Genomic DNA, 22,225 nt, shown 5'->3' with positions numbered 1-22,225 from the left:
TTATAAAGTGTATATATAGGTTACTTATAACCCCATTTACAGAAAGCACATAATTAAATAAACTAGGTATTGAGGTTATAACCCTTTTTGTTTTGGGAAATGAATGTGTGTGAAAGTCAAAGGCGTGTATACACTTAAGGACTGTAGGATTCATTTCATTCAACATCCTCTTCTAAATTGAATTTCTTGTATAACTTCTTTAACAACCATTGTTTAGACACCTCTAGTACAAATTTGCTGTTTCCCAAGCCTATTTAATTTTAGTGAGATGGAATTATTAGAAAGTTCTAAATTTGTGTAGAAATCACTCTAGGTACAAGTTATATTTGTTGATTCTGATTTTGCCTTCTGTGACCATCTGGAACAAGTATACCCCTCTCATAATTGATGGCCCTTTGTTTACATGAAGACAACTATCAGGGCCCTCCTGAGTCTTATCTTTAGAGTAAATATCCTCTCTTAATTGACTGTTCCTCGTGTCATTACTTTAAGATTCTTCAAAGTACTATTTCTCTTTAATGTTTTAGTTTATCAGTATCTTAAGTAAGAACTCAGTATTCTAGTTATAGTCTGATCAATAGAGCAATACTGCCCGCTCCATTTTTCTGTATCTTTATTTATATTAATGTAGTCAAAAGATACATGTATTACTGGTGGTTCCTTATTGGGTTTGCTGCTAACTAGACCCTTTAAGTCAAAGTCTTCTCTATCCTCTACTTGTAGACTTGTTTTAGATAAAAGTACAGGACGTCAGAGTCATGACTTCATAGTAGGTTGTTTAAGAAACCTTATATCTTTTAGCCTACTCCTTCATTTTAAGATAATAGCACTATTGATTAAATACTATTTTCTGGGTGTTGGATTACATCTTTACATACGTTATCCTTTTCACAACTTCCCTACAAAAAGGAAGTAGGAAAGTACAGTACCATGCCTACTTTATAGGTGGTAACTGAGGTTCAGAAAGGTTAAATAACTCACCCAGTGTGACTAGAAAGTGTTGGACCCAGAATTCGAACCCAAGTTTGCCTGTCTTCGCAGTTTGTATACCCTTTCTTAATTTTATGCTGAAACAGCCTCAGAAGGTTACCTACGTGGTGCCAGAAGAGGATTCTTCCTCTTCTGACTCAGTAAGGCTTATATCTTGCATTTATCTTGTTCTATTTCATTTTGTTAGATTTTCCCATTATTCCAACCTTTGAGGGTCTTTTATGTGTTGTTTTTTTTCCTGCCATGAGTTAGGTTAGCTTTTATTCTCAGCTTTGTGTCTTCCACAAGTTTGACATTCTATCAGTGGCCTGCATCAAAATCGTAAGTAAAATGTTGACTAAAACCTGTCTGAGGATGGAACCCTGAGGCATACTACTACAGATTTCCTTCGTTAATGATAATTTTTTGTGTGATATATCATTCAGTGAGTTAGGAGTCTATCTTTCTCTATTAATACCGAGTTTGGTATTTCTTCTTTTTGTTTACAATAAGAAGATATCAAGAGAATCATTGTCAGATGCCTTCCTGAGAGCGAGGTATACAGTAAAGCAGTCCTCAGAACAACTGGCCTAATAGCCCTATTTTTAAAAATGTCTTATTTGAATTATTCATATAATAAACTTACACTGGTTCCAAGAGATTCAGGACATCAGACTCACTAGTTTGTATTTTAGGGAAACATCTCCTTCCCTTTTTTGAAAATCAGAATGGTTAGTGAACTTGATGGCTATAACTGCCTCATTAAGTTTGAATTGTATTTTAACTGGAAATATAGGTTCTTTCGATCTCTCCTTTAGCAGGAGAAAAGATGAATGTTGAAAACTTTTTCACAGACTCTTTATGTAGGGAAACCCTGGATCTTTATACAAAGTCTTTGGAAAAAAGAAGAACTGAAGTGGTTTTCACTGTAATTTAAGGGGAGGCCTACAAATAAAACAGACACCCAAAAAAAATTTACTCTCAAGCCATTAGAAAGAAAAGTGGAAGGAGATAGATGACTTAGTGTATATAATTAACCAATAGCCATGGTGTGAACTTTTTAAGCTTTTCTCAGAAAATCAGTGAGCCCTAATGCTTTAAAGAAGAAATTTGGTGAACACGTGGAAGTTGGTTTGGGTTATTTTCCCCCTTTTATGACAAAGGACAAAAGAGGACAAAGCTAGCACTTGTTTACGTAGTTTGGACAACTCTAGTTAGAGCTAGCTTCTGTTTTGTTTTGTTTTGGTTTTGTGTTGTTATCCCAGCTACTTCTAGATTAACTCTGGCAGGAAATCAGTTTCTTCTGTCACTCATTCATGCTTCAGGTTGAATTTTTATGACTAAGAGGTAGGTGGGCTGTGACGTGATTAGTTAAAGCTAGGTCAGGTAGATTTCACGCTTAATTAATTTATAAGGCTTTCTCATATGACCTTAGTTTACTTTATTTTTCCAGAATAAGACAGTAGAATTGTATGGAGAGGTTAAAAATTGGATATTAATTCTAAAGATTTTCCTCCGTATTGAATATAGGGTTATAGACCACAAATAATATTGATATTATCCAGGAAATTAAGATACAAATCTATGCTAGGAAAAATTAATCTTTATCTTCTAATTTTTTTTTTAAATCTGTTGGTCATAGTTTATAAAATTCTCATATTATTCTTTGTTTGGAAATAGTATTGAAAGTCGATATGAGTATAATAGAACACACTAGTTCTGTCATGTAAACCGTAAATGCCTGACAGACTGGTGAGAATTGGTTGGCAAATAGGTCAGTAATGATCTGACATGGAGAAGTCAACTGAGTTCATTAACTTTATTTTTGTCAACCGCAATTCAATCCAAATCCAATCTTTAGGTGCCATTAGTCCTGAATTGAGTTGGGCAAGAACGTATGCCCAGATCAGCACAAATCTATTTCTTTTAGTGGAATCTAGGAATCTCTCATATTCATTCATTCAGCAGCTGTTTATTGAGCACTTACCAAGTACCTACTATTGTAGACACTTGTGATGCCTCAGTGAACCAAAGATCCTTATCCTCTTAGAATTTACATTCTGGCAGGTGAGCAATTGACAGATCCCTTATATACTATGTTAGACAGCAGTAGGTGCAATGGATAAAGTAAACAGAGTAGAATAACAAGGAATAGGAGTACTAGCCTGTGGGAAGGGGGTTCAGTTGTAAATAGCATGTTCAAGGTAGGCACTGATGAGAAAAACTCCAGCAAAGACTTGAAGGAGATGAGAGAATTAGCCATGTGATATCCGGGGATAAGCATTTCAAGAAGATGGAAGGACTAGAACAAAGAAGCTAAGGCAGGAGTATGCCTGGTGTATTTGAGGAATCTCGAGGAAGCAAGTGTGGCTGGAGTAGAATATAGAAAGAACAGGGGCCAGAGAGGTGGGAGGGGAGGGGGATGATCAGATCGTGTAGGACCTTGTGAATCATTGAAAGGCCTTTGATTTGTGTTTTCAGTAAAACTGGGAAATGTGGCAGGTTTTAATCAGAGGGGTAACATAATAAGACTTAAGTTTTAATAGGACTGTTCTGGCTGACATGTTGAGAGTAGACTGGAACGGGGGCTGATAGAAGCAGTGGTGGAAAGTCAAAGTTTGAATCCTTGTAGTCAGTCGTTAGTCTCATGGTCTACACTAAGGATAACATGTTGAATGGTTAACAACATTGTCCCAGGAGTCTGGCTGCTGAGATTTAGATCCTGGTTCTGTTAGTTACTATTTTAGTAAGTGACTTAACTTCTGTGTCTTCATTTTCTCATTTGTAAAATGAGAGTAATAATAATACCTCATCAGTTGTGGTAATTAAACTGATAGGTGTAGCACTTTGAACACTGCCCGGCAGTGTAAAGCCACAACAGATGTTGGTAGTTATCAGTGTTAACATTATATATCACCCTATATTTGTTGTTTGCCGAGTTATGTTCATTCTTTTACCACAGTGTTTAGCATTGATCCCTTCCTTTTCATAACTATTTTCAGCATCCTAGTTCGCCCCACAGAAGCTCTTGCATCGACTGTTACACCCGTTGCCTAATTGACTTCCTTGCCTCCTTTCTGTCTGTCCTAGTCGGTCTGCTGCACACTGCGGCTAGATTATCGCATTACCTCCATGCTCTAAAACCTTAATTCCTTTCTTCTTGTTTTCTTATTTATGTGCACACTTAATCAAGGCTCTCCTTCTGTAGTCCTAGCTTGCCATTCTCTAAGACAAGTACACAGTACTGCCTGCCTTGACTCAAACTGTGTGGATCCTCTGCTGATTTTCTCTGCCATTTGAAATCCTTTTAATTTCACCTCAGGTGCCACTGACCACACCTTGTACTTTGCTACTCACAATAATATTCCCCACTTGGTACTCTAATCCTTATATTTAGATTGGAAGCATTAGATGCAAGGAATTCTCTCTCTACAGCTTCATACCTGTGTTCTGCTGTCGCTCCATACTATATGAAGATGTTTTAATAAATATTTGTTGAATTAGTTTTCTTTCAATTGTCATTATTTTCCTCTAGGAATGACCAGCAGCATCAAGTAACTGAGCTTGAATCTGAGGAAAATGCTATTCCAGATTCACCAATAACGGCCTTTTCCTTTTCTGGCATTAACCGGCTACGGAGAAAGGAGAACCTCCATGTCCGATACATAGAACAAACACATACTAAACTGGAACACTCTCTGTGTACAGATGGTAAGGGTTGGAGTTGTACTTCAGTTATCTGGTTTTGTAAAAAGAATGTATTTGTCTGTTGTTGGTTTGGGGGGAGGGTTTTTTTTTTGTTCTTTGGGTTTTTTTGTCAGGAAGATTGGGCCTCAGCTAAGATCTGTTGCCAATCCTCCTCTTTTTGCTTAAGGAAGATTGTCACTGAGCTAACATCTGTGCCAGTCTTCCTGTATTTTATGTGGGACACTGCCACAGCGTGGCTTGATGAGCAGTGCTAGATCTGTGCCTGGGATCTGAACCTGCAAACCCCAGGCCACCGAAGTGGAATGGGTTTAACCATTATGTCACCGGGCTGATCCCTATTGTTAGTTTTTATGTTATTCAAGCTAGTGGAAAGAAGATAGTCATTGTCAGGCTACTTATGTTACAACTGTGAGTTTAACTTCCGTTAGTGAAGTGACTGGGAAGGCATTTTCTGCCTGTGTTATGTATAGACACATATCGCTCATCTGAATATATAAATGCTCAGCATTTTATAATTACAGTGAATAGTCTTGTTTCTTTTCATTTTGAAAATATTCTTATGTGTATATATTGGAGTGGGATAGAAAGAAACAGGAAAGGAACTTAACATTAATTTTCACCTACTCTGCGCCAGGTATTATGCTGAGTGATTTGAGTACATTTTATTGTATTTTAATTTCCATGACAAGCTTGCAAGGTAGCTATTAGCACCTTTGTTTTATAGATGAGGAAAGATATGTTCTTTAGGGTTAAATAACTCACTCAGAGACATGTGTCAAGTAAGTAGATAAAATTCAGGTAAGTCAGTCAAAATTCAGATATGATCTTCTTGGCTCTGAACTTTTGTGCTTTCCAGGTCTTGCCTGCGGTTCCTCCCACCATTGGAGCTGTCTTTGACTGACTATTTTTTTGTTTTTTGATAATTTGTAGCAATTGGTGGTAATCAAGAAATGGCTTTATATTGTATCTGCTTGATGGCTTATCAGTGGCATATTTCTAATTCCAGGCCAATTTACCATTTCTGCTAAATGCTTTGGAACTACCTTTTCATGTAGCCCTGAAATGTATCATGTGACATGATACAATGATTATTCCTTTTAATGTTGATCTAAAGTAAATGGTAAAGACTTTAATTTTTAACCTAAACTGTTTGGGGAGAAGGGGTGTATAGTCCTAGAGACGTTTTTATAATGCAAATAAATTTGGCAGTAGCTATGCCTTTAAAAAAATAAATAGATCTTATTCTTTCCTGCTGGAAAATTGACACAATTTTCCCCCATTTTACATGAGCTTGCATCGCCATCTAGTGGAAAACAGAAGAACTGTTAAAAATCTTACACGTAATTAGGAGCTAAAGTACAATTAAGATCACGAATCTAGAATTGAACACTCATTGGCCTTTTAGTCTGCTGCAGACAGGACATGAATCACCACAGATGAGCAGCTGCATAATTTAGATCATGTTTAAATCCATGTGTAGGAATAGCCAGAAAAACAAATCACAGCAATTTATTAGGAAAGTCTTTTATATCCAGTATAAATGCTTCTGGTTTATTTTTTGATTGAGAATAATGTATAACTATTTAAAAACTTAATTTGTCTGCTTTAGTCTTGTTCTGATCCTTTTTACTTGAAATCTGAAATTTTGGTTTTAAAATATAAAGTAACTTTTGAGCCATGCAAATTATTTTAAAACTGATTTAATGACTATTAGTCCTTTTCTCTTTTCTAACCACCCTTGCTTGTTTATTTTCAAGTGTATAGCGCTTTTTAATACCATTTTCAAGTTATAATTGGTAAAAGTCTATTTCCCTTTGCTGTGTCTTTTGGCTTTCTTTGAATTAAATCCTTAAACACTTGAATGATTTATGATAAAGCATATTTCAGGATTTCCTTCCAGAAAATAGAAACTCTAAAACAAGGATTGTAGAGCTGTATGATGCAGTATTCATTTTAAATTAACCTACTGATGTGCAACAAATACACAAGGAAAAGAAGATACGTTAAAATATTACAATTCTAGGAGACTTAGGTCCGAAGAAACTTGTGTACAAATTCTAGTCCTCTCTCTCCCCTGTAATTTCCAGCTTTGTTTCTTTTTTCAATTTTGTATGTTTCCTTCTTCTCTCCAAAGCCCCCCAGTACATAGTTGTATATTTTAGTTGTGCGTCCTTCTAGTTGTGGCATGTGGGACACCGCCTCAGCATGGCTTGATGAGTGGTGCCAGGTCCACGCCCAGGATCCGAACCAGTGAAACCCTGTGCCAGCAAAGCAGAGCGCGCAAACTTAGCTCAGCCACGGGCCGCCCCCCCGCCCCCCAGCTTTGTTTCTTAATGAAACCAAAGAGATGAACTTTTTATTAGAATATTGAAATTTTATCAATAAAATGGCACTTCTCATGCAAAAAGACAGATTTGTATTAGCTTATCCAAATAATATTTTTCATGATTTTTTATATGTAATATCTCTTGTTTTTTCCCTTAGAATTGAGAAAAGTTCCAAAATCTTCAACTCATCTGCAACAAAAGCCTAATGAAAATGAAACTCTAGTGGCTGACACTTGTGATCAAAGTCAGTCTCCAATGGCTAGTAAGCAAGATATTGAGATTAATTTATAAGTTTAAAATTTGTGGTTATTGGTGGGTTAAGAGGGGCCAACATTCTGAATAAGACAATATGTTAAAATATTTTGCATATAATTTTGTTTGTATTACTAATTGTTTAGCAGTCTTTTTCATATTGGAAAGTAATGTTATACTATTATTAATTCATATTAATGCCCCTACCCATATATATAAATACAAATTGCTAATAATTTTGAGTAAACAAGGCTTTACTGTGCAGGGGAAGGGAGGAAGGAGGGGCAAGAAGAGGGAGAGGGAATGGGGAGAAAAAGAGAACACATTCTCACACTTTCTGTTCTCAGTCATTACATTAGAACTGCTCTGACAAAAGTCATCAGTGACCTCCTGATTGTTACATCTGATGACTGTTTCCCGCTCCTTATCCTACTTGACCTTTCTATGACACCTGACATTATGGAGCACTCTCTTTTTTGAAGTGGTGCCACTCTCCTGGTTCTCTTACTTCTTATTGTACTTTTTTCATCTTCCTTTATTGGCTATTCTTTCTCTTCTTTTAAATGTTATTGTCCCCAGTGTGTATGGTCCTGGGCCTTTTCTTGTCTCACTTTTTATCTCTTTCTGGAGGAAGCTCACCTAGAGTTAGTGTTCTGCTACAACCTATACGATAATAAATCCCAAATCTATATCTCTGTCCAAGACTTTTCTCCTGGATTCCAAACCAGTGGATTTGCCTGCTGTTGAACACGTCTACCTGGATATCCTCCAATTTCAGCATGTTTAAAATTGAAACTGTTGTGTCAAACCTACTTCTCATCCTTTTATTTATAACCTCAGTGAATAACACTACCTCTCTGAGTTACCTAAATTGAAAGACTTTGAGTCACCCCTAGACTCCTCCTTCCTCTCTCTCATATTGAGATAGTCTCCAAGTCTTATTGATTGCTTCTCCTACGTATCTGTCACGCGTATTCTTCTGCACCCCCATTTTCCTAGTTTCGGCCATCAGCGTCTCTCGTCAGACTGTGTTGGTCCTCTTAACTAGTCCTCTTGCCTATTAGTGACTGATTCTTGCTCCATCAGCCTATCATGGCTAGAATTATTTTTTTTAACCCAAATATTGCATCTGTCCTCTATTAAAAACCTTGGAATCTCTTCATTGCCTGCAGAATGAATTTTAACTCTTTAGGATAATCTGATCCCTCACCAACCTATCTGGGCTTCTGTCCTGCTGCTACTGTATCTTTTGCATTTGGTTTCCAGCAGTTGAACCACATGTAGTTCCCTGAACCTGCTGTCTTGTTTCACATGTGTGGACCCTTACACATGCCTAGAATCCTTCTCTGCCCCTAGTCCAGTTGACTGTCAAATTCCCCTTTCTCTTAGACATCACTTGGTCTGGCTTTCCTTGATTTCCCAAGGCAGATTAAGAGTCCTTTCTCTATTTTTAAATTACCCCTTTTTTATATACCTTTATATAATGTTTGTCACATTTTATTGCAATTTTCCTTTTTACCTTTCTGTTTCAACTATGGCCTATAAGCTCCTTGAGGACAAGTACCTTTTCTTTTCACCCAGTGCCTAGCATAATCCCTGGAACATAGTATGTGCTCCATAAATACTTGCTGAGTTATTGAAAGTCTGAATGCATAAAACTTTATAAGATACATGAACACAGGTGATTTCTGTATAATTATGTGTTAGCTTAAAACTTGGAAATTATGCAGTGCTGAAAATCTCTCCCACAAAGTATGTTTTCATGAAAGGTACTATAAATATGGTTTGATATTCATGCTATATATTAGGTCACAATAAACCCATTTATTTTTATGATTTTTTTTCACTAGCAATAAAAAATAATCTACCTCTTGCATTCAGTTCACTTAGAAGAAGTAGAAAACTTAGCTGAGAAAGTTTGGCAAGTGTAGACGCTAGATACCTACTACTTATTGCCATTTATAGTAAATATTTTGGGCTTTTTTGCAAAGAATTTAAAAAATTGTTTAGTGCCATCTTGTAAACTGGTTCTTTGAGCCTTTTATTCCTTTTTGTATTTTTTTATACATCTAGCTTCTACAATTGTGTGATTGTTTTTTTTCTTCTTACTTAGAAACACATGGGACAAGCAGTTATCCCACTGATAAGTCATCTTTTAATTTAGCTACAGTTGTTGCTGAAACACTTGGACTTAGTGTTCAAGAAGAATCTGTAAGTAATTGTTGAATTTGGTGTTAATGTGAAGTAATTGGTGTCCTTTTAGGTCGGTTTTTAGAGAATTGAGCAAGAGAAAAAGTATTTTTTTCCAAAGATCATTGGATAAAGGCCTAGAACAAAATTGACGTGGCCAGGAGGCCCATTTATATTGTCCATCCCAGGCAGTCCCAGAAATCTAGGGTCTTTAGAATTCTTGGGGTATAGGTTATGGGCTGCATCAAAATTTAGAGAACTGATGATGACTTAGATGATTTGGCCACCCTCTTCCCCACCCCCTCTCTCCTCCCTAGCCCTGTCCTGTTTCATCTAAGAGAAGAGTTAAACCTTTGGGTTGATTTCAGGATTTTTTTTCATGAAATGCACATAAAATTAACCATTTTAAAGTGTACTATTCAATGGCATTTAGTATATTCACAATATTATACAACAGCCCCTCCATCTAGTTCCAAAGCATTTTCATCACCCCAGAAGAAAACCCCATCCTTGTTAAACGTTCAGTCCTCATTCCCCCTACTCGCAGTCCCTGAACCACAGGTCTACTTTCTGTCCTATGGATTTACCTATTCTGGATAATTCATATAAATGGAATCATATGTTGTGTGGCTTTTGAGTCTGGCTTCTTTCACTTATCTTGTTTTTGAGGTTCATCTACTTTGTAGCATTTATCAGTATTTCATTCCTTTTTAAGGATGAATCATCTTCCATTGTATTTATGTACTTTATATATTACTGTTGAAGGAACCTCAAGGTCCCGTGAGCCCTCTTGATGATGAGCTCTACCACTGTCTGGAAGGAGATCACAAGAAACAACCTTTTGAGGAATCTGCAAGAAATAGTGAAGATAGTTTAAGGTAATTTGGGGCACTTTGGTAAAAACTTATAAACTGTTGGTGAGATCCCATTCAATTAGTTCCATATAATTAAACTATTTCTCCCACACAGCATATAGTTTGTTATTCTGGTTGTATTAATTTTTATTTTAAAAAATATTTTACCCAGTTTATGACCAATTGAGGGCTTTTTGCATTATTGCAAAGAGATGAATATTATTTTTATATTCTTTCTAGACTTGTATCAAGCAGTACTTAGGAGTTCCCGGCATTGTTACTCTGCCCCTTTAAAGACCCGCTCATCCCTTCTGGGTTTGTATTTCCCAAGACTGGATGTTACATAAAATGCATCTGTAAGCTTGGATGAGCTTCCAAGATTGTGTTGCATCTCATTTTTTACTAATTTCAGAACATCCATTAACTAATAATCCTATGTTTATGTAGCATTTTGCTTTTTAAAAGACCTTTGGTTTTGGATACATATATAACATTTAATTTGTCATCTTGGTAACTCTAATTAAAGTAGGTTTTATTACTTCCATTTTTTACAGTCAACAGAAATGCAGCTCGAATGAGGGTCAGTGTCTTGCTCACAGCCACATAGCTGTTAAGTTCTAGAGTAGGAGCTTGCCCATCCCCTGTCTCCAAACTTAAACCTGATGCTCTTCCACCACTGCAGCCGTCCCTCTGCCACAGGCAGGCTGGTCTTAATTTATGTTCAATCCTGTGATACAGGAATGTCGTTTCTTGGAGTTACTCACGCCAGATTTCGTAACAACAAAGAAAGTTGGGTCCTCATTGGAACTTAGTAAAATATGATTTTCTTATATAATGAAGTTATTTAAATTAAATATTTATGGATAGCAATTTTATGATATTGAGACTGATTTACTGTATCATTTTCCTCTGCTTTTTGTCAGCTAAATGAAGAGAAGCCAGCAACTATACCCTATCTTAAATGTTAATCATCTGCCTCTAATACATGGATAAAAACTTACTATTAATAATTCTGTATTAGCAAAAGCTTTCTCATTACACTTGTCTTTTAATTTTTACTCTATGTCTTTAGAAGGAAAAAAATTTTACCACTCTTTATTTTTTTAGATTTCCAGACTGTAATTCAAAGACTCCTCCTCAAGAAGAGTTGCCCACTCGGGTATCATCTCCTGTATTTGGAGCTACGTCTAATGTGAAAAGCAGTTTAGGTTTGAATACAAGTTTGTCCCCTTCTCTTTTAGAGACTGGGAAAAAAAAACATCTGAAAATGGCACCTTTCAGCAATACTTCTAACTCTAGATCAGAGAAAACTAGATCAAAATCTGAAGATAATGCCCTTTTCACACATCTTTATCTTGGGTCTGAGGTGAACAAGATCATTAGCCAATCATCTTCTAATAAGCAAATGCTTATAAATAAAAATATAAGTGAATCCACAAGTGAACAGGAGAATCTTGATCATATTAAAGATGCTATTACTGATAAAGATAAACATGTGATGTCCCTGAAATCATTGGGAGGCAGAACATCCAAAAGGAAGAAAATTGAGGAAGAAAGTGAAGATGAAGTAAGCTGCCCCCAAGCTTCTTTTGATAAAGAAAATGCTTTTCCTTTTCCACCCGATAGTCATTCTTCCTTGAACGGAGACTGTGTGATGGACAAACCTCTGGATCTGTCTGATCGATTTTCAGCTATTCAGCGTCAAGAGAAAAGCCAAGGAAGTGAGCCCTCTAAAATCAGATTTAGGCAGGCGACTCTCTCTGAGGCTTTGAAGCCCATCCCGAAGAGCTCTTCTTCAAGCCGCGAGGCCTTGAGTGGGAGCTGTACGTTAACCAGAGATTCCCCAGAGGAGCCCTGTTTACAGGATTGCGGCCTCCAGTCTTTGAGTAAATCCTCTCCAGATAATAAAACACCATTACAAATAAAGGAAGAAAATCCTGTCTTTAAAATCCCTCTATGTCCACGTGAAAGTTTGGAGACAGAGAGTCTTTTTGATGACATGAAGGTTTGTGTTCAATGGTCAAGGATTTTGATTAAAATGATTGTTTATGATTTTATCTAGGTGCTAATAATTCTTTCTGTTTTAGGGTGCTGGTTCTCATGAGCCAATAAAAAGAAAACCCAGGTCAATCCATGGAGCATGTGAACTTGCGTCTGTTCTTCAGTTAAATCCGTGTAGAATTTCTAAAGCAAAGTCTTCACAAGACAGCCAAGGTGTGGGCACTCTAAACAGTATTTCTACTCCTTCTTAGTGACTTTAAGTTGAGTATTGTAATATGTTATTTACATTCTTTGAATAGATGAAATTGTTTTGGGAAAAAATACCTTATTTCTTGCTGCCTGTTTCTGTGTTTATGGGATGATTCTCTCATTGGTTTCATTTTACATGTGATTTTCTTGCTCTTATGCATTTGAAAAAATGAATTGAGAGGGACCGTCCCAGTGGCATAGTGGTTAAGTTCGCGTGCTCTGCTTCAGCGGCCTGGGGTTTGAATCCTAGGCATGGACCTAGCACCACTCGTCAAGCCATACTATAAAATAGAGGAAGACTGGCACAGATGTTAGCTCAGCGGCAATCTTCCTCACAATAAAGAAATAAATAAATAAAAATGAGAGGAAAATAGTTCAAAAAAATTTAAACTAGTATTTAAACTAGTTTTTAAAGATTTTATTTTTCCTTTATCTCCCCAAAGCTTCCCGGTACGTAGTTCTGTATTTTTAGTTGTGAGTCCTTCTAGGGGAGGCATATGGGATGCCACCTCAGCATGGCCTGAGGAGCAGTGCCATGTCTGCACCCAGGATCTGAACTGGCGAAACCCTGAGCTGCTGAAGCAAAGCGCAGTAACTTAACCACCCGGCCAAGGGGCCAGCCCCTAAACTAGTTTTTAAAGTAGTATTTTCATCATCCAGACCTTGTTCCTCACCCCATAGGTAGCCTGTCCTTTTTCTTTGTATTTACATGTGTACATATCCATGTTTACATTTATATGGGTTTTTAAACTTCTTGTTTGAAAACATTGTTTGCTCTAATATGTGTCTTAATATTTTCATAATTTTTCTGTGTTTAAAAGGAGTCTTTTCATTTTTTAGCCACAAAATACAGAATATTTCTGCCCTTCATATGCACTGTTTTCCTTTTATCCATTGGAAAGTTGCTCCTTCATTCTGGGTTTATTTTCCTTAAGCACAGTCTTTAGTTTTTCTTCCAGCAAGAGTTTCAGTCTCTGTATGAAAACATGTTTTTCACTCTCATTCTTGACTTTATCTTTTTGTTTTGATTTCTTTTCTTGGTTGCTCTAGGGATTATGGTATACCTGCTTAAGCTTCCACAGTCTGCTTAGGTTTAATATTGTACTACTTGATGTTCTAGAACTGTACTTTATGTAATTATCATGTGTATCTACATACATTGAAAAACCCCTCCAAACAATGTTATAATTTTAACTTAAAAAAATTTTATTGAGGTAAAAATTACCCATTAAAGTGTACAACTCAATGGTTTTGGTAAACTCTGAGAGTTGTGCAACCCTGATTATAGTCTAAGTTTAGGAAAATTTTCTTCACCCCAAGAGGGACAGTGCCTGTTAGTAATCATTGTCCATTCCTCTTCCCTGTTCCCCAGTGCTAAGCAACCACTAATCTACTTTCTGTCTCTATAGATTTGCCTATTCTGGAGTTTTCATATAAATGATATCAAGCAACATATGATCTTTTGTGACTTTTTTCACTATTATGAGTAATGCTGCTATGAATACTTAATGTATAATTTTGTGGATGTATGTTTTTGTCTTTCTCGAGTTATATATAGGAGTAGAATTGCTTGGCCATAGGCTAATTAACTCTGTTTCAAGGAACTATCTAACTGTTTTCCAGAGTAGCTACATCATTTTACGTTCCCACAAGCAGCATATAATGGGTCCAATTTCTCCACATCCTCCCCAGCACTTACTATTATCTGTCATTTTGATTCTAGCCATCCTAATGGGTAGAAAGTGGCTTCTCATTTTGGTTTTGATTTGCCTTTCCCTGGTGGCTCATGATGTTGAACATCTTTTCATGAGCTTTTTGGCCATTTGTGTATCTCCTTTGAAGGACTGTCTATTCAGACCTTTGCTGATTTTTAGTTGGGATATTTGCCTTGTTGTTAATTTGTGAGGGTTCTTTGTATATCCTAGATACAAGTCCTTTACCAGATGTGTTATTTATAAAACTTTTCTCCCATTCTGTGGGTCCCATATGTTTTAAAGTGATGAGAATTTTTAAAATCCATTTTTAATTGGGTATTTTTTTCTCCTTATCTAAGATACGTCCTTTGAAAATACCCAGTGGAGTGTAGATCCAGGAGCAGACCTTTCTCAGTATAAAATGGATATTACTGTAATCAACACAAAGGTAAGTGAGAAAGTAAAACCAAAGCCCATGTGGTTATTCTAGTGAGTTTTAGTCCTTCTTCTCTTCTGACTCACTCTGTGACCTTGAGATGATCACATACCTCTTAAAACCTGCATTTATTTATTCAGAAAACTAAGAAATAAAAATGCTTATTCTTCCAACTTTACAGTATTTTTGAAAAGACGGTATTTTTGAAAAGATAGTGCTTTCTGACTTTAAAGCCCTTTACTGAAAAATGTTATAGTTTTAAAATAATGCAAAAAGTTAGTAACGTATTTTAAATGATTTTATTTTTTATCAAAGTACCCTGTGATATGCCTTGACTAACTTTTAAAATAATGTACCATTAAGAAAAAATTTTCATTTTCCCAGTTGGTTATTTTTTAAAATACTGTATTTTTTTAAAAAAATTAAAATTAGTAGGGGCCGGCCTGGTGGTGCAGCGGTTAAGTTCGCTCACATTCCACTTCAGCGGCCCAGGGTTCACTAGTTCAGATCCCGGATGCAGACATGGCACCGCTTGGCAAGCCATGCTGTGGCAGGCGTCCTACATATAAACTAGAGGAAGAGGGGCATGGATGTTAGCTCAGGGCCAGTCTTCCTCAGCAAAAAGGGGAGGATTGGCAGATGTTAGCTCAAGGCTAATCTTCCTCAAAAGAAAACAAAAAATTAAAATTAGTGGAAATAATTTTTTTGGCTTGTATTTAGGTTCTATATAGCTTGAGAAGTTCTTTTTCACTTGGTAGCATGTTAATCAAGTATTTAACAGTTGCTAGAGTCATATATATTTATCAAGAAATCAAATTTGATTTATGAAATTGTTCTTTGTGTACATCGATGTTCATTCCTGTGAGGTAGATTGGAGAAGAGAGGAAGGAGAAGCTCAAGGGAGTTCAGTGGTATATAACTCCCTTCCTTGTCACTAGTCCTTCTTTTCCTGGACTTGAAGGAAGATGTGTGAATAGTGAAGCTAAAATATTTTACAGGCTTATTGATAAAACCTAAATCTTTCTATACTCCTAAAGGGTAAAAGTAAATTTAACTTAATGCTACTGAAGTGTACATAGAAAAATGATAAAATTTGTGTTATAGTATATTTTACCAAATTTTTTTTAAGTAAATACAAGGCCATAAAGGGATAATTGTTAAAATTCTGAATTTTTAAATACTCAGGATAGCAGTCAGTCAAGATTAGCAGGAGGAGAGACAGTGGACATGGACTGTACATTGGTTAGTGAAACTGTGCTTTTAAAAATGAAGAAGCAAGAGCAGAAGAGAGAAAAAAGTCCAAGTAAGATTTGATTTATTTTTAATTTTAATAAAAATGTGGAGGGAAGTTTATAGTTGTACCATTGTACTGATGAGCATAAGTCACCTCTTCACCATAAACCAGTTTTTTTGCTGTTCTGATAATATTAGTTTGTTCTTAGTAAAGGTGAGTTTCAGTATTTCAGGAAAAAAATCCTTAACCAAAATAAATTTTATTTCAGAAAGAATTCATATTGTTTCCATGGGTCTGCAAATCACACTGGCTGCCAGTTTTGTAAATAAAGTTTTATTGGAACATAGCCTCACTCACTTGTTTATGTATTGCCTACGGCTGCTTGCACAATACAAAAGCAGAGTTGAGTAGTTGCTGCCGAGACCTTATTGGCCCCACAGGCCTAAAATATTAGTAAATATTTAGTAAATTAGTAAATATCCAACTCTTTAAAAAAAAGTTTGCTGATCCTTGGTTTTGAGAACTTTTTATAAAAGATATAAAAGGGAATCTTGAGAGTCCTGTTTTAGAAATAGGATTTTCCAAAGAAATTTTATTTAAAAAAGAGGGGGGATTCTACTGAGAAGTATTAGTATAGATTTGCAAATTAGCAGTAAACTAAGAATGATAGTGTATATACTGAATTACTTTGCTATATTCTGCTTCTACAGAAAAGGGGATTTGGCCAAATTAGGGATCTACAGCCCTTTGTAGTGAGAAACTGTTAGTTCTTCATCTAAAACCTTAATATTCAATGGAAGGATTTTGGTTGGCAACACCTTAGGAACATTCCTAACTACAGAGGCATATGACATCAGGTCAACTAGACTGTCATTTATCACCCTTACATAGGAAAGGGTTAGGAACTGCCACATGGGGATGCCTTGCTAGAAGCAGAGACATTTTCCAGTGATCATCTGTTAGAAACTAAAGACATTCAGATGTTTGTGCATTCCCCATCTTCTGCTGAATGTTCCTTAGCCTACCTGCTCCGGGCTGAATAATGAAACAGCCAGTCTTATCCTTATTTCTTTTGAAACACGTTACCTCTTGCTGCCCTAAATGTAGTAAGTGAGAAAAAAATTTAATACTTTACCTTAATTCTTTGTTCTTCAGTAATGAACAACTATCCATATGATCAAGTAGTTGGCTGCCAGGGTGGAGAAGACAGAACTTATTAAAAGAAAAACCTTAATGTTGTTATGTTGTCTTTTTATAATACATGGCTATTAACTTTCTTCTTAAGAAGATACTTTGCATTTTTTTAATTGAGGTCATAATAGTTTATAACATTGTGGAATTTCAGTTGTACGTTATTATTTGTCAGTCACCATATATGTGTGCCCCTTACCCCTTATGCCCACCTCCCAACCCCCTTCCCCTCTGGTAACCACTGAACTGTTCTCCTTGTCCATGTGTTAGTTTATCTTACGCATATGAGTGAAATCATACGGTGTTTGTCTTTCTCTGTCTGGCGTATTTCACTTAATGTAATACCCTTCAGGTCCATCCATGTTGTTGCAAATGGGACATTTTTGTCTTTTTTTATGGCTGAGTAGTATTCCATTGTATATAAATACACACTACATCTTCTTTATCCAGTCATCAGTCGTTGGGGATTTGGGTTGCTTCCACTTCTTGGCTATTGTGACTTATGCTACAATGAACATAGGGGTGCATAAGCCTCTGAATTGTTGATTTCAAGTTCTTTGGATAAATACCCAGTAGTGGGATAGCTGGGTCATGTGGTATTTCTATTTTCAATTTTTTGAGAAACCGCCATACTGTTTTCCGTAGTGGCTGCACCATTTTGCACTCCCACTAGCAGTGTATGAAGGTTCCCTTTTCTCCACATCCTCTCCAACATTTGTTATTTTTGTCTTGGTGATTATAGCCATTCTAACGGATGTAAGGTGATATCTAAGTGTAGTTTTGATTTGCATTTCCCTGATGATTAGTGATGTTGAACAACTTTTAATGTGCCTGTTAGCTGTCTGTATGTCTTCTTTGGAAAAATGCCTGTTCAGATCTTCTGCCCATTTTTTGATTGGGTTGTTTGTGTTTTTGTTCTTGAGTTGTATGAGTTCTTTATATATTTTGGAGATTAACCCGCTGTTGGATATGTGATTTGCAAATATTTTCTCTCAGTAGGTGGGTTGTCTTTTTGTTTTGTTCCTGGTTTCCTTTGCCTTGCAGAAGCTCTTTAGTCTGAGGAAGTCCCACTTGTTTAGTTTTCCTTTTGTTTACCTTGCCCAAGCAGACATGGTATTTGAAAAGATCCTTCTAAGACCAATGTCAACGAATGTACTGCCTGTATTTTCTTCTATGAGTTTTATGGTTTCAGGTCTTACCTTCAAGTCTTTGATCCATTTTGAGTTAATTTTTGTGTATGGCAAAAGATAATGGTCTGCTTTCGTTTTTTTGCATGTGGCTATCCAGTTTTCCCAATACCATTTATTGAAGAGACTTTCCTTTCTCCATTATATGTTCTTAGCTCCTTTGTCAAAGATTAGCTGTCCATAGATATGTGTGGATTTATTTGTTTTTTGGGAGGATTTTTTAGTGAGGAAGATTCACCCTGAGCTAATATCTGTTGCCAATCTTCTTCTTTTTTCCTTGAGGAAGATTAGCCCTGAACTAACATCTCTGCCAGTCTTCCTCTATTTTGTATGTGAGATGCCTCCACAGCATGGCTGATGTTTAGAGTAGATCTGTGCCTGGAATCCGAACCCACCAACTCAGACCACTGAAGCAGAGTGCACAGAACCGTAACGACTTGGTCATGGGGCTTGCCCCTCGTAGATGTGTCATTTTATTTCTGGGCTTTCAGTTCTCTTCCATTGATCTGTTTGTCTGTTTTTGTACCAGTACCATGCTGTTTCTATACTATAGCTTTGTATTATATTTTGAAGTCAGGGATTGTGATGCCTCCAGCTTTGTTCTTTTTTCTCAGGATTGCTTTAGCTATTTAGAATCTTTTGTTACCCCAGCTGAATTTTGTTGCCCCATGTGAATTTTAGGATTCCTTGTTCTATTTCCATGAAGAATGTCATTGAGATTCTGGTTGGGTTGCATTGAATCTGTAGATTGCTTTAGGTAGTATGGCTATTTTAAGCATGTTTATTCTTCCAGTCCATGTGCATGGAATATCTTTCCATTTCTTTATGTCATCATCAACTTCTTTCAATAATGTCTTATAGTTTTCATTATATAAATCTTTCACCTCCTTGGTTGAATTTATTCCTAGATATTTTATTCTTTTTGCTGTGATTGTATTCTTGAGTTATCTTTCTGTTAGCTCATTATTAGAATGTAGAAATGCAACAGATTTTTAAGTTGATTTTTGTACCCTGCAACTTTGCTGTAGTTGTTGATTATTTCTAATAGTTTTCTGATGGATTCTTTTTAAGATGTTCTATATGTAAAATCATGTTGTCTGCAAACAGCAAGAGTTTCACTTCTTCGTTGCCTATTTGGATTCCTTTTATTTCTTTTTCTTGCCTAATTACTTTGGCCAAAACCTCCAGTACTATGTTGAATAAGAGTGGCGAGAGTGGATACCCTTATCCTGTTCCTGTTCTCAGAGGGATGGCTTTCAGTTTTTCCCAATTGAGTTTGATGTCGGCTGTGGGTTTGTCATATGTGGTCTTTATTATGTTGAAGTACTTTCCTTCTGTGCCCATTTTATTGAGAGTTTTTATCGTAAATGGATACTGGATCTTGTCAAATACTTTCTCTGCATCTATGGAGATGATCCTGTGGTTTTTGTTCCTCATTTTGTTAATGTCGTGTATCATATTGATTTGTGGATGATAAACCATCCCTAAGTCCCTAGTATAAATTCCACTTGATCATGGTGTATGATCTTGTTAATGTATTGCTGTATTTAGTTTTCCAATATTTTGTTGAGGATTTTTCTATCTATGTTCATCAGTGATATTGGCCTGTAATTTTCCTTTTTTGTGTTGTCCTTGTCTGGCTTTGGCATCAGGGTGTTGTTGGCTCCGTAAAATGTGATAGGAAGTGTTCCATCTTCTTCAGCTTTTTGAAATAGCTTGAGAATGATAGGCATTAAATCTTCATTAAATGTTTGGTAGAATTCTCCAGAGAAGCCATCTGGTCCTGGACTTTTGTTTTTTGGGAGGTTTTTGATTATTGTTCCAATCTCTTTACTTATAATTGGTCTATTCAGATTCTCTATTTCTTCTTGATTCAGTTTTGGGAGGTTGTATCATCTAAGAATTTATCCATTTCTTCTATATTGTCCAGTTTGTTGGCATACAGTTTTTCATAGTATTCTCTTACAATGCTTTGTATTTCTATGGTATCCATCATTTCTCCTCTTTCATTTCTAATTTTATTTATTTGCGCCTTCTCTCTTTTTTCCTTAGTGAGTCTGGCTAAGGGTTTGTGAGTTTTGTATATCTTCTCAAAGAACCAGCTCTTGGTTTCATTGATCCTTTCTATTGTTTGTTTCAATTTCATTTATTTCTGCTCTGATTTTTACTATTTCCCTCCTTCTGCTGACTTTGGGCTTTGTTCTACTTTTTCTAGTTCTGTTAGATGTAATTTAAGGTTGCTTATTTGAGATTTTTCTTGTTTGTTAAGGTAGGCCTGTATTGCTATGAATTTCCTTCTTAGGACTACTTTTGCTGCATCCCATATGAGTTGGTGTGCTGTATGTTCATTTTCATTTGTCTCCAGATATTTTTTGATTTCTCCTTTAATTTCTTCATTCATCCATTTCAGTAGGACATTGTTTAGTCTCCATGTTTGTGACTTTCTCAGCTTTTTTGTTGTGGTTGATTTCTAGTTTCATAGCATTATGTTCGGAAATGATGCTTGATACGATTTCAGTCTTCTTAAATTTATTGAGGCTTGCCTTGTTTCCCAAGATATGGTCTATCCTTGAGAATGTTCCATGTGCACTTGAGAAGAATGTGTATTCTGCTGTTTTTGGATAGAGTGTTCTATATATGTGTGTGTTGTGTGTATTAAGTCCATCTGGTCTAGTTTTTCATTTAAATCCACTTTCCGTCTTGACTTTCTGTCTGAATGATCTATCCATTGATGTAAGTGGGGTGTTAAGATCCCCTACTATTATTGTGCTGTTCTTAATATCTCCTTTTAGGTTTGTTAATGCTTGCTTTATGTACTTTGGTGCTCCTCTGTTGGGTCCATGGATATCTATAAGTGTTATGTCTTCTTGGTGGAGTGTCCCTTTTATCATTATATACTGCCCCTCTTTGTTTCTCATAGCGTGTTTTATCTTGAAGTCTACTTTATCCGATATAAGTATGGCAACACCTGCTTTCCTTTGTTTGCCATTAGCTTAGAGTATTGTGTTCCATCCCTTCACTCTGAGCCTGTGACTGTTTTAGAGCTGAGATGTGCTTCCTGGAGGCAGCATATTGTTGAGTCTTGTTTTTTAATCTGTCTCACTACTCAGTGTCGTTTGATTGGAGAATTCAATCCATTTACATTTAGAGTGATTATTGATATATGAGGGCTTAATGCTGCCATTTTATCTCTCATTTTCTGGTTTTTGTGTGTTTCCCTTGTTTCCCATCCTGTGTTTTTGGACTACCAGTTCAGGTTGGTAGTTTTCTATGATGGTTTTCTCAATTTTCTCTGTATTTGTCATTTGTGTCTCTGTTCTGATTATTTGTTTAGTGGTTACCATGAGGTTTGTATTAAAAAACTCATGGGGGCTGGCTCCATGGCCAAGTGGTTAAGTTCATGCGCTCTGCTGCGGCGGCCCAGGATTCGGATCATGGACATGACACCGCTCATCAGGCCACGGTGAGGCAGCCCACATGCCACAACTAGAAGGACCTGCAACTAAGATATACAACTGTGTATGGGGGGGTTTGGGGAGATAACGCAGAAAAAAAAAAAATCATGGATGAGCTAGTCCATTTTCTGATAGCCTCTTATTTCCCTAGTCTAAGCCGTTTCCATCCCTTCCTTCTTCCCCATCTAAGTTATTATTGTCACAGCTTATTCCATCTTGTGTTGTGAGTTAGTGGTTAAAATGACAAGATTATATTTATTTTCGATGTTTTCCTTCCCTTTATCTTTGTTATAATTGTTTGCTAACCTGTCCTGATAGAGAGCTGCAATTTTCTGATTTTGTCTGCCTATTTATCTTCTTGCTCAAGGCTTTGTGAACCCTTTCTTTTTTTTTTTTTCCAGGTATGAGGGCCTTCTTGATCATTTCTTGTAGTGGGAGTCTTGTGGCAAAGAACTCTCTTAGCTTTTGTTTATCTGGG

The 22,225-nt window shown here is 36.4% G+C and overlaps 1 protein-coding gene across 18 annotated transcripts in view; it reads left to right on the top strand.

The window, feature by feature from the left end:
• The window catches only part of RBBP8 (RB binding protein 8, endonuclease), a 103,661-nt gene that overhangs the window by 64,714 nt on the left and 16,722 nt on the right, over window positions 1–22,225 (top strand). For 8 of the 18 annotated variants that reach the window (XM_001915082.6, XM_070220731.1, XM_070220733.1 and 5 more), the window contains 8 exons: window positions 4,505–4,680; window positions 7,162–7,266; window positions 9,370–9,467; window positions 10,212–10,324; window positions 11,408–12,305; window positions 12,388–12,514; window positions 14,604–14,692; window positions 15,866–15,983. In XM_001915082.6, the coding sequence (XP_001915117.5) occupies window positions 4,505–4,680; window positions 7,162–7,266; window positions 9,370–9,467; window positions 10,212–10,324; window positions 11,408–12,305; window positions 12,388–12,514; window positions 14,604–14,692; window positions 15,866–15,983 (1,724 nt within the window). The remainder of the gene's footprint in view (window positions 1–4,504; window positions 4,681–7,161; window positions 7,267–9,369; window positions 9,468–10,211; window positions 10,325–11,407; window positions 12,306–12,387; window positions 12,515–14,603; window positions 14,693–15,865; window positions 15,984–22,225) is intronic. The other 10 variants (XM_070220739.1, XM_070220736.1, XM_070220738.1 and 7 more) reach the window with 2 other exon arrangements.

This window comes from Equus caballus, chromosome 8, assembly GCF_041296265.1.
Source record: "Equus caballus isolate H_3958 breed thoroughbred chromosome 8, TB-T2T, whole genome shotgun sequence".
NCBI classification, from domain to species: Eukaryota; Metazoa; Chordata; class Mammalia; order Perissodactyla; family Equidae; genus Equus; species Equus caballus.
The sequence above is the reverse complement of the archived record's forward strand: the minus strand, read 5'-3'. Positions and strand labels throughout refer to the sequence as shown.